Source organism: Perognathus longimembris, chromosome 2 (genome assembly GCF_023159225.1).
Source record: "Perognathus longimembris pacificus isolate PPM17 chromosome 2, ASM2315922v1, whole genome shotgun sequence".
NCBI lineage: Eukaryota > Metazoa > Chordata > Mammalia > Rodentia > Heteromyidae > Perognathus > Perognathus longimembris.
The window spans coordinates 58414455-58427260 of record NC_063162.1 but is presented as its reverse complement, the minus strand read 5'-3'; the positions used below and the strand labels follow the sequence as shown (position 1 = coordinate 58427260).

The 12806-nt window shown below is 48.9% G+C and overlaps 1 protein-coding gene across 6 annotated transcripts in view; it reads right to left on the bottom strand.

Annotated features, from left to right (window-relative positions):
• Ldb3 (LIM domain binding 3) overlaps window positions 1–12806 on the bottom strand; it is an 81853-nt gene that overhangs the window by 48764 nt on the left and 20283 nt on the right. For 4 of the 6 annotated variants that reach the window (XM_048339191.1, XM_048339196.1, XM_048339190.1 and 1 more), the window contains exons 6-9: window positions 11761–11964; window positions 9114–9128; window positions 5869–6038; window positions 5030–5066 (exon numbers count right to left, since the gene is read on the bottom strand). In XM_048339191.1, coding sequence (XP_048195148.1) covers window positions 5030–5066; window positions 5869–6038; window positions 9114–9128; window positions 11761–11964 — 426 coding nt within the window. The remainder of the gene's footprint in view (window positions 1–5029; window positions 5067–5868; window positions 6039–9113; window positions 9129–11760; window positions 11965–12806) is intronic. The other 2 variants (XM_048339192.1, XM_048339195.1) reach the window with 1 other exon arrangement.

Here is a 12806-nt window from a genome sequence, read left to right as displayed (position 1 = left end):
ATAAATAAAGTAAAAAAACCAATTGCTACCTGACTTACAAAACTGTAACCCCTCTGTATATCACCTTTCTAATAATAAAGAAAAAGTGTAGTGTTGAAAAAAAATCAATTTCTTTACTCATGCTACTCAGCAATGAGAAGGACCACCAGAACTGCAAGTTTTCGAATTCCTTTTTTGGAATATTTTCATATACATAATGAGAAATCTTAAAGACCCAAACCTAAACACAACACTCACTTCACAACACTCACTTACATTTCAGGTACGTGTGTGTGTGTGTGTGTGTGTGTGTGTGTGTGTGTGTGTGTGCCAGTCCTGGGCTTGAACTCAGGGCCTGGGCACTATCCCTAAGCTTCTTTTGCTCTAGGCTAGCACGCTGCCACTTGAGCCACAGCGCCACTTCTGGCTTTTTCTGTTTTTGTGTTACTGAGAAATCAAACCCAGGGCTTCATGCATGCTAGGCAAGCACTCTACCACTTAGCCACATTCCCAGCCTCAGATATACTTTATACACCAAGCCATGTTTTAGTGCATGTGATGTGTGTGTGTGTGTGTGTGTGTGTGTGTCTGTGTGTCTGTGTGATGGTACTATGGCTTAAACTCAGGGCCTTGTGCTCTCACTTGGTTTTATTACTCAAGGCTGACACTCTCCCAGGTGAGTCACAACTACACTTCTAGTTTTTTTGCTAGTTAATTGGAGATAAGAGTTTCACAGACTTTTCTGCTTGGGCTGTCTTTATCCTCAATCCTTAGATCTCAGCCTCCTGAGCAGCTAGGATTTCAGGCTTGAGCTCTTTGCCCCTGTGTTTTGATGTCAACCTACTACAGAAGATCAGTTATGGAATTTTTCACTTGTAGTGTCATGTGGATGTTCAAAATGTTTTGAATTTGTAGCAGGGAAGATTTTGGAGTTTTAGATTAAGGAAGCTTGACCTGCACCTTGGACAATTTGGATAAATCTCCAAGGAACAATGCCAGTTGAAAAATGCCAATCCTAATACCATGCCGTTTGTTTTTATCTTTAGCACATTCTTGAGAATGGAGAAATGGAGAGCAGACAACAAAAGATTGGTAGTTGGGGCAAAAGTTGTGGGGGGGGGGGTGGGCCTGGTGTGGGCATGGCCTTGTAGTGATGGAATGTTCGCTATCCTGATTATAGCCTTGCTGTGTGTGTTGCAAGATGTTGCCACTGAGGTATAGGCGTAAAAGGCCCAAGGGGATTGCTCTGAGTTATTTCTTAAGCCTGACAAGCTCTGAATCCACAGTTCTCTCAAAATAAATCAAATTTTCACTTAAAAAAAAAGAAAAAAGAGAGAGAATTGCCAGCACATAAGAATCAGAAGGTTCACTAAGGTTCTGAGATCAGAAGACATGGTGGTGCTGGGCTTACCGTTCTATGTGGTAACCATGACCAGGTGTCCGTCCTTACTGTTCCTGTCTTCCCACTTTGCCATCTGCATGGCAGACACTTTTTCAACTCCTCCAGTCCACCATATTGGATCTCTGTGTATGACTATTGGTCCAAAGGGGCTGAATGCTGACATAGTTGAAAACCGCTGGTCTAAAGCAACATTTCCTTATAATAAGACAAAACAGGTCCAGAGATGGCCACACAAATCATCTAAAGCCACACAGAAACTCCAGCAGCAAAACCACCATCTAAAAAGTTGAGCCACTTCTCTTGTTCCACATCTGCCTCTCTGAGGTCAGGGTGAAGGAGTGCAACCAGTATAATCAAAGGCCCTGTGGTAAGGCCCACGCAGCTCTACAGTCATACCCAGCCTATCCAGGACACAGAAATATAAAATTAGATGCAGCACATTTGTGGTAAATTGTTCATTTTCCTATGTGGCCTACTGAAGCTGAGTGTTGACTTGTCATTATTGCTCAATGGCGAGGGGAGGGACAATGGTGCCTCTGTGAGTCTAGTGGAGCTGCTCTGCTTGGTGTTCTCTACAGATTCCATTGGCCAAAAGAAAGGAGCAAGGAGAGGAAGACAAGAGAGAGGAAGAAAAGGCCCACCAGGGCTGCTGGGACTGTGACATTTGAATCCTGTTGTCTCTGAGTTGGATTCTCATACTTAGTAGAGAGGCAGAATGCTAGGAGCTGATGTAAAAGGAGAAAAAGAGGAGCTGGGTACTGGTGGCTCACACTGTCATCCTAGCTACTCAATAGGCTGAAATATGAGGATCATGGTTCAAAGCCAGCCTGGCCAGGAAAGTTAGGGAGACTCTTATCTCCAATAAAGTACTTAGCAAAAACTGGAAGTGGAGCTGTGGCTCAAGTGGTAGAGCACTATCCTTGAGCAAAAAAAACTCAGATATAGTGCTCAGACCCTGAGTTCAAACCCCTGGGCCAGTCAAAACAGAGGGGGTGGGGAGACAAAGAAAAGAAGAAGGATTTAGTCGGATTCTGTCATCCAACAAGACAAGTCAACAGGACTTGAGGTTACAGCTTCTTACTAAGGTGGGGGAGGGCGAGCATGCTCCATTCTACTCAGATAGTCACTTGGGTAAACATGGGTCCCCAGCTACAACCAATGGCCAGAGATTTATTGAGGCTTTAATCATAAGGAGAATGGAATTCACACATCCATAGCACCTGCCCCTTCCCCAAGCCCATGGGAGCTTGGATTTAGTGACAAGGTAGGCTGTCCATGAGGGTGACACTTAAGAAATTAGCAGTTAGGGCTGGAGTTGGCAGTCCAATCCTGCAATGCCAGCTATTCAACAGACAAGAAAGATTATAGTTCAACACCAGATGGACAAAAAGTTAGTTCAATGAGCCCTCATCTCAACCCACAAACCAGGAATGGTAGCTCATGCTCCTGAGCTATGAAGGAGGAATAGATAAGAGAATAGTTTTTCAGGCCAGCCTGGGTGAAAAACATGACACTCTACCTAAAAATTAACTAAAGCAGAAAAAAATTAAATACTATGGCTGAGGATATGGCTCAAGTGATAAGTTCAGTGACAGTGCCTCCTTAGCACAAGCCTTGAGTTCAACCCGAGTATCACAGGATAGGAAGGGAGGGGCAGGAGGCAGGCATCCTGGTCCCCATCAGCCGAGGGGGAGGTTGCTAGTTCTTCAGAGCCTCCAGTTCAGGGCCTGAGGTTCCAGAAGAGTGGCTGGTTGGCAGAAGCTGCCTGAAACTGGGGAAGGAAGCAGGCTGGAGCCCCTTGTCGGGCCTTCTTTCCAGATTTTTCTCTCATGAAACCCTGTGGTAGGTAGTGCCTGGGAATATTCCAGGGCGAATAGGAAAATTAAAAGTTTACTGTAAGCCAGGTGCTCTTGGTTCACACCTGTAATCTTAGCTCCCCAGGAGGCTGGGTTCTGAGAACTGCAGTTCAAAACCAGTCCAGGCAGGAAAGTCTGTGAGACTCTTATCTCCAATTAATTGCCCAAAAGCAGAAAATGGGGCTGTGGCTCAGATAGTAGAGCACTAGCCTCGGGCACCGAAGTTCAGGGACAGCACCCAGGTCTGGAGTTCGAGACCCCAGACTAGCAAAAGAAAAAAAAAGTTTTCAATAATCCCCATCGTTATCCTTCCCCCTTCTAAAGCAGCTGAATGACAAGCCCCAAGCTGAGCATAGCCTCTGTGCATATTTGATGGGAAGAGACACAAAATGATCAGAAAGAGGTGTCAGGGACCAGGAGGGCAAGGCTCTAGGTCTTATGGGAAGGAGAAAAAGGATCCCTGCTGATTTCTTAACAGAAGGAACCTAGGATGTTTACACTATTTTTGGGGGAGAGGGGTGATGTCAAACCCTCTGTGGCTTTTTTGAGAAAGTCTGCATTCCTCCTCAGATCATCCATGTGGGTGGCTTCGTGGAAGAGGGTGGCACAAACACAGAAATAGTGCATAGGGAAGGCAGAGTCAGGAGGAAGGACTAGCTAAAGCTCCTCCTGAAAACAGCTGTCCCTCAACATGGGAGCCCAGCATCATGTCCCTTGGCACTCTGTTTTTCAGATGCACTGCAGGCACAAAATGGTTAATGACCATTTCAGGGACCATACACCATCCATAGATCTGGGAGGACCACACCCTGGTCTTAGATGTGCAGACAAAAGGTAGAGGTGATGGAAGTGGATGAACCAAAATAAAAAATACAAGTTCAACAACGAAGTTCATATGGAATCCCAACTGGCCCCCGAGTCCTTCTCTAGGCAAGACCTGTGGTCACCACACACTGGTTAGCAAGTATAGGAAGCCCAGCTCAGGGTAGAAGCATGCCTCTGAGCTCCAGGCCCTCACAGAGAGATGCCACAGGCAGATGGTCCCAGGAGAAGCATGCAAATTACATACTTGCTACCAGAAGTGAACAATCACACTGGCCCTGTGCCTCCTCAGGGAAGGCCCCTCTAGGGGTTCCAGTGGATTGCAGGAGAGCATGCCACCCTCATGCTCAGGGCTCCAGCAACTGACAATCTGCAAAGAGTAGGGAAGTAGCAATGGCCTTGGACATGTCACCAATGGAGTGACCATGATCAGCAACCTCTAACCCTAAACAAGACCCTCTTGGTGCCAGGGACATGTCCTCCCTTCCAGCAGCTTTTATGCAGAGCAATTTCCAGAACTGGTATCTCTATGTGGGTATGGACAGGTGTGCTCAGAGATCAGGTGTGCATGCCCAACATGGCCCTCCACATGCCTTCTCCCAGTGCCCAGCCTTCAGACTCACAGGGGACAGGCTCTGAGGTGAATGAGCAATCAAAGCACTGGCCTGCTGCCCTCACAGGGAGAGGTGCCCTCATTCTCTGTAGCCCAGCAAAGATCAAAGCAGCCCTGCTCCTGCCCAGGGACAGAGCCAGGAGAGCCTAGAATCCTTATTGCTGAAGCCTGGGTATGGACACTCAGCTTCAGGCACCCACCTTACGGATCCTTAATAGGCACCCAAGCCAGCATATGCTGGCATCCTTTCCAAATACATAAACTTGGCAGGTTCCTTCCAGAGTCATGTGGCCTGGGGGCTGCCTGGGAAGGGTGGGTTAGAGGATAAGGCCATGGAGCCTTCGTGCAGGCACTTACCTTGACCTGCGCAGAGCTTCTTCATCTGGGTCTTGCACTGTGGGTAGAAAGAAGCCAGTCAAGAAGACTCACAAAGAACAGAAGAAGAAATCCCACTGGTTCTATGTGCACAGTGAGTCCCCAGAATTCAGCCATGCCTCAAACCCTTCCTGCCTTGTGTCTGTCAACTGGAGAAAGGAGCTCGGCAGAGAGCTGGGAGGAGTGGGAAATTGTGGTACAACTAGGAAAGAGTGACCAGAGGCTGGCCTGCAATGTTCTCTTGTCCCAGCCCTGAAAGTCATGTCACCTGGAAACTGTGTGGCACCTTGTGGCTAGGGGTAGAAGGTTGCCTTGAATGGATAGCCTGCCCAGAGGGTCCCAAAGGAGCTCTGCCCACTTCTAGTAGTTCATCAGCATTCGTTTGTTTCCAGGGATTGGTGGCTTGGCTCCTTGGCTTCTGTGGGGCTTAAGACTGCAGCAGGCTGGGCACCAGCACTTCATGTCTATTATTCTAGCTACTCTGGAGTCTGAGATCTGAGGATCGCAGTTCAAAGGCAGCCAAGGCAGAAAAATTCATGAGACTCTTCTCACTAATTAACTACTAGAAAAGCTGGAAGTGCAGCTGTGGCTCAAGCGGTAGGGCACCAGCCTTGAGCAAAAAAAAAAAAAAGCTGAAGTATAGTGCCTAGGCCCTGAGTTCAAGCACCAGTATAGGTACTCACAGACACACACAGACACACAGACATACAGACACGCACGCACACACACACACACACACACGTGCGCACATACATACACAAAGACCTTCTTGGGCCTCAGCATCACCCTCCTCTGACCCCACTCCGGCAGCCCTCACTCACTGAATTCTGTCCCAGTCATCTGGGCCAGGATACGGAAGGAGCGAGACTGCAGGTTCGAGGACCGGCGAGCCCACTCATCAGCCTCGTCTTCCGGCTTGCTCTGGTTCTTGATCACAGCCTGGTATACTGGGGAGGCGCTGTCCACTGCCAGGTCCTTCACAGGAAGACTCCTGCAGTGTGGAAATAGGCATGGGAGGGCTGGGGTGGAACTCGGGTCCCCCCTTCATTGTGCCCCCTCCCACCATGTCCTCCCACCTCCCCACTGCCCACTGGGGATACTACTGTTCTGTCCCCTCCAGGTCACTGCTCAGTACCCAGTACTATTGGGTACCGGAAACAGTGGGTCCTCAGTGCTCAGGGTGGTCCAAGTAAGGCAGCAGCTCCTCTTGCCTGCCAGTGCTCAGTATCCTCAATCCCTCCTCTTTGTTCCTCCCTAATGTTAACTCCAGGCCTGAAGACACCCCCTTCCCACGGGTGAATCCCTACAGAACCCTGGGCAGATTTCCTTGAAGTAATTTTGATCTCCCTAAGGAGGCACTGAGTTTGGGGCCCTGGTCCTCTCACCACCCTCCTCACGCCTTTGGATCCTTCAGGAAGCTGACAGTGCTGTGCCACCTGGAAGAGGGCCCAGGGCTCTGGAGCTCAACTATAGGCAGGTGGGACCAGCTAAGAAGTATGAGAGGGACTGGGAATGTGGACTAGTTGGTATAGTGCTTGCCTAGCATGCATGAAGCTACCACATACACAGAAAAAGCCAGAAGTGATGCTGTGGCTTAGGTGGTAGAGAGCTAGCCTTAAGCAAAGAAGCTCAAGGGCAGTGCCCAGGCTCTGAGTTCAAGCCTTGGGACTGGAAAAAAGGAAAGAAAATAAAAAGTGTGAGAAACAAGGCAAGAAGACCCATGAGGGCCTAGCACACCCCATAGGGACATTAGGGTTGATAGTCAAGACAGGGGAGTTGGGAGTGAGGTAGAGGAAGGCCTCAGGCCCTCTGCCCCAAGACAGAATAGTCCTCTGAGGAAGATGCAGCAACCTTCTTTCAGACTTCTAAAATCTGGCACTTGGTTGAAGTTGGGCACTGGTGGCTCATGTCTGTGATCCTTGCTGTTCAGAAGGCTGAAATGTGGGGATCAGTTCGAAGCCAGCCCAGGCAGGAAAGTCCATGAGACTTTTATCTCCAATTAACCACCAAAAAGCAGGAGATGGAGCTGTGGCTTAAGTGGTAGAGAATTAGCCTTGGGCAAAAAATGCTAAGGGATGGTACTCAGGCCCTGAGTTCAAGTCCTAAGACCAGCAACAAACAAAACAATACAAAACCAGACAAAAACAAAAAATCAACCTCTTAGCTGAATGAGTCCTAGATCCAAAGGAGCTCCAAGGAGCCCCAAATCTAGGCTTTCCCAGTGTATACTGCTGCAGGTTAGGCAATGATCCAATTATCTAATGCTTTGTGGGTCAGGCCAGAGGCCAGGAGGATCTATGTTGCCCAGCTTCCTTCTTGGGTTTGGGAAGGAGGCCCATGAAAAGCTAACAGTAATGGCTGCCAGTCTGGACTTCTATCAAAACCATTGAAACTGAGGTCTAGAGAGTTCAGCTGCTAGAATTCAGGCATCCTAGTGCCTAGCCCAGTGTCCTTCCAGTCAGGGCCCGAGTAGTCATGGGAGGTCCAGAAGGCCACTCCTGGCCAGCACAACCTTCACTGACTATATGTTCTGACTGGATGAAGGCATGATGTACCCAACATCCTTCTGTCTGCTTCTATTCTGGCCCAGGAGAGTGGCTGGCTAGGGAAGATCTCCTTGCTGCTATGTCTCTGCAAGGAGTTAGAGGATTGGCCTTATCTTCCTTGATTGGTTTCCCTGGGCCCAGCTCAGGATGGAGTAGGCTAGAAGAGGTGTAAAAAAGGGTTGATAGAAATGTCTCCACTTCTGCCTAGGCCTGGAGAGCTATGGGGACTGTGGGCTGAAGGTTACAACTAGACAGGGAGGCCCTGCAGACTCCTCTAGGATCTAGCCAGGAAGTGGGCTGTGGCTGCCTGGGAAGTGCATTTGCAAGGGTAGAAAGGATCCCAAGGTCTCCTAAGGTCTTTAGGTGAAATAGGTAATAAGAAGGGGATTGGGAATTTAGCTCAGTGGAAGAGTACTTGCTTGGCATGTAAGTGCAAGGCCCTGAGTTCCGTCCTCAGCTCTATCAACAAAACAAACAACAACAACAAAAACCCACAAACACCAAAGAAACCCACAACCAGATCTTCCTTGCTCCTGACATCTGTATGGCCTGCTGGGAGGAGAGAAAGGGAGGTGTGTGGATTGTGAGAGAAGGAAGGCATAGATGCAAACCGAGGCCTTACCTTCTGGCCTGTCTACACTTATGATCCAGAAAGCATATTAGAGGCATGTACTTCCATTATCTTGGGGTGTGTGTGTGTGTGTGTGTGTGTGTGTGTGTGTGTGTGTGTGTGTGTGCATGTGTGTGTGTGTTCTGTGTCTTCCCCAGCTCCAAGGGCTCAAGAAAGCTTCCAACACTGAGTTCCTCACAACCCAGCGGTGAGGTCTTTCTTTCCCACCAAACTGCAAGGATCAGAGACTGGTATGTCTTTTGCAGCAAGGATTGGGTGTGAGGTGAGGGAATCAATCACAGGGCCTTCCAAGCTAGGGACGACATATGAAAGAGAGGACAGAAAAGGCCCCAATGTCCCAGAACCTGGTGCTGCTCTCTGGAGACATGTAGTTTCTTGCCACAGAAAAGTCTCCTCAGTTAGGAAACTTCAAGGTCACCTCTGACATTTACTCCTCTGCGTACTGTCCCCAAATCTGATTCCTTTCACCTCCCTAGAACAGTCCTAGCCAGCACAGACCCCCACAGATCTTTCTCTCAGGAGAATTATGCGAAGTAGCCTTGAAGAGGTCCCTTTGCCACACTCTGGCCCTGAATAATGACCCAATGTGGAATGTGACTTTGGGTCCACACAGAGAGGAGGCTGGGGAGGGGGGCTTCCCCAAAGCATGGCCTTAGGCTCGGCGCAGTGTGAGTGGCATTACGCAGGGTTCCTGTAGCCACACTGACATCCTCTGCAGCTTGTGTAGGCTGCAGGGGATGTCACTTGGCTGTGGGGTGTGTGTGAGGAAGAAGGTGGACAGAGCATATGGGCTGACCACTGGGCCTCAGGCACATCCCACCAAAACCCACACACCATTCTTCAACCAGACAGATGGACGGCGCAACAGACAGACTGCAGATCTACTTACGCCAGCGGCGATGCCCTGCAAGCAGAGGGAAACCCAGCCGTGAGTTGGGCGTCCATCATGGGATGGCAGAGGGGCAGCACACATAAGAGAGCAGGGTTAGGAGATCAGAAACGATTTAGGGTAGTGGGATGGGTGGAAGAGAAGAGAGAGAGAGGGAGAGAGAGAGGGAGAGAGAGAGAGAAACAAAGAACACAGTCAGTGAGGAAGGAATCGTGGAAATTAACAGCAGCAACAGGAGCTTATTAGGGCCAAGAGGGCTCCCCAATGGCACCAAAGCAGCCACAATCCAGCATGGCTGAGTTAAAAAGGAAGATGGGAAAAATAATCCTTTCCAGACACATCAGAGAAAGGATAGGGAGGGAAGGGAAGAGGACAAGAAGGACAAGGGAAAGATCAAGATTAATCAATGGTGTATCATATTCCAAAAAATCATAGGTTAAAAAACAAATGACAGGGGCTGGGAATATGGCCTAGTGGTAAAGTGCTCGTCTCATATACATGAAGCCCTGGGTTCAATTCCTCAGAACCACATATATATAAAAAAAGCCGGGAGTGGCACTGTGGCTCAAGTGGCAGAGTGCTGCTAGCCTTGAGCAAAAAGAAGCCAGGGACAGTGCTCAGGCCCTGAGCTCAAGCCCCAGGACTGGCAACAAAAACAAAACCAAATAAACAAAAACAAATGACAGTGATCGTCTGAAGTGCAGAAAATATAAAATGTGAAAAGCAGGCTGGGAATATGGCCTAGTGGTAGAGTGCTTGCCTCATATACATGAAGCCCTGGGTTTGATTCCTCAGCACCACATATATGGAAAAAAACAGAAGTGGTGCTGTGGCTCAAGTGGTAGAGTGCTAGCCTTGAGCAAAAAGAAGCCAGGGACAGTGCTCAGGCCTTGAGTTCAAGCTCCACGACTGGCAAAAATAAATAAATAAAGCGTGAAAAGCAGCTCTTCCATTGTTTCCCATTAAAAAAAATTTTTTTTAATTTGGGTGTCTGCTACCCCATTTTAGAGGACACCAACTAACTACTTAGAAAATAAATGTTAACAGGCAATCTCAGATGGCTCTTGGGCTTCATCAGGAAGTCATATTTTTCTTGGTCTACGTGAGATATTGGCTGCTTTAAATTTACATGGTCATATTTACTGCTTTGAATAATGGATTTAAATCAATCAGCGCTGTCGGGTGGGGGTGGGGGTGGGGGAATCTGGCCCTGAGTCTAGCTGGTTTGAGATTTGCAGTTCCAAAGTTGGTGATCCCTAGTGGTGATAATGAAGTAGTATATTCTCTAGAGGACATCCCGGCTCCCCAGGACCAGCGGAGCCCAAGAATTGTCCCCTGGCCTCTGGAGCCTGTCCTGGGCCACAGGATTAGATCTGGAAAGGCTGAGTCTATAAGATCTACCTGAGACGTTTAACCCTGTATTCCTCTTATAACATCTGTTTTCTTAATTTGAAAAATAATTACTATCATCTTCAAACTTTTTGCTCTGATTGCTAAGGATCCTGACCAAGGAATAAAATGTTGCTTGAAGAGAGAACCAACCAGTCCTGTAAGTGAACTCTATGGCATTCCAAAGCAGAAAACCACAGGGAACTCTGTGTGTGTATGATTGTCTAAGAAAAAAAAGAAGAGAAAGAGAGACAGACACAGGAAGACAGAAAGATGGAGACGAAAATGGGGAGAAAAAGATAGAGACAGAAATAGAGAGGGAGAAACAGAGATAGACGGGCAAACACAGAAAGAGACAAGAGGGGAGTCAATACCGGCAGCTCACACCTGTGATCTTAGCTACTCAGGAGGCTGAAACTTGGAAGTTGCAATTTGAAGCCAGCTTAGGGAAGGAAAGAAACTCTATCTCTAATAAACCAGCCAAAAGCCAGACTGGAGGCATGGCTTAAATGGTATAGCTCCAGCCTTGAGCAAGCAAGCCAAAGGAGTGGGTTCAAGTCCTGGAACTGGCAAAAAAAAAAGTATGTAGTAAATAAGGAGAAAGAGAGAGAGAGAGAGAGAGAGAGAGAGAGAAAGAGAGAGAGAGAATGAGAGAGAGACATTAATGTTTGCACAATTAGTAGTTTCTTCTGCAAGAGTTTCAGCCATCTCTATGCCTAGTCCACCTTCAAATTTCCAGTCCTAGCTAACAGTCAAATTGTTAGAAGTGGAATATCTTAAATCCCACTGCCCTGAGGCCAGGCTTCCTGGGACAAGAAGAATGGGGGAGACACCCATCAGTTGGGGGTTGGCTGCCAGACTCAGCTTTGATGGTTGATATGAGGCCCCTTCCCAATAAGAAACCTGTCAATCCAAGAATGAAGCAGCCCCACTCCCTTTCCCAAGAATGGCTTAGTGGAGAAAGGCCCAGGGATCTCCGGTGCTCCTTTGAAAGCTTTGCAGAAGTCTCTTTCTAAAGCAGCCTTTCTAAGGTGCCGGGAAAATATGGAGACTGTGAAAAGATCTTTGAGAAAGCGCCATATTCTGCATCTTCCACCTTTCTCCTGACAGCTGAGCATGGTGTAGATTCGGAAGGCCCTGTTGAAGGCTGCCTTCACCCCCCACCCTCCAAGGCTTGTGTCCAAGATAAGGGGGAAAAAACCAATCCTGATGGCATCCAGTGGCCTCCGCAGACAGGTGGAAATGGAGAGGCGCTTACCCACTGAAGTCGCTGCCTTGAGCCTGGGCCTGCCCGGCAATGGCGTCCATGATGGCATCCTGGGAGTACATGCTGATGGGTGTGTTGTACTGCGCATGGATGATGGTGGCCTTGCCCCCCAGTCCCTTCACCTCAATGGGCTTGTGGGTGGACAGGGCTGAGTCCTTCAAGGCGCCGGGGTTGAAACGTTCTTGGTAGTCAGCACTGAGAGACAGCACACGAGGGACAGGAGTGAGGAGGAAGGAAGGAAGGAAGGAAGGAAGGAAGGAAGGAAGGAAGGAAGGAAGGAAGGAAGGAAGGAAGGAAGGAAGGAAGGAAGGAGAGGAGAGGAGAGGAGAGGAGAGGAGAGGAGAGGAGAGGAGAGGAGAGGAGAGGAGAGGAGGAGAGGAGAGGAGAGGAGAGGAGAGGAGAGGAGAGGAGAGGAGAGGAGAGGAGGAGGTAGAGGAGGAGGTCAAGGAGAGGAGGTCAAGGCCTGTAGTATTGGTGGTGGATATTAAAAGAGACCTCCCAAAGCTGAGACTCTCGCTCCAAGTAAACCCCACTGTGGTCCAGTGGAGTCTGGTCAGGCAAGTCCTCAGCACCTCTCCAAACCCCTGTGTGGGTTTTTCTTGCCCATCCAGGTCTCCCAGATCCCCAGCAGGCACTGGCTAAGCCTGAGCATCCTCCACAGCCAGCAGGGAGCACCAGGCACAAGGCACTTGCCCAGCACACACAGTCCCCATGGAAAAGCAGAAGTGCAGGGAGTGGGGGTGGAGGGGGGGCAGGGACAAGAGCTGGGCTCCATGAGAAAGGCAGCAATAGCAAAACACAAAGTCCAAAATATCCCCAAGGTAAAAAGCAGCCACAGAGGGCACCTGCAGAACTTCTGAATGAGACGCTTCCATGAAGGGACTGAGTCATCGTGCCAGCTACCCCTCTGTGGTCAGGGGCTGTCTATTCTTCTAGATGCTTCCACACATGTGCTTCTTGCTGGGAGCAGGGCCCAAGGCTGTCTGGGCATGTATAGTTCTGTTTGCTGCGACCTGCCAGCCTCTACCCATCTGGGA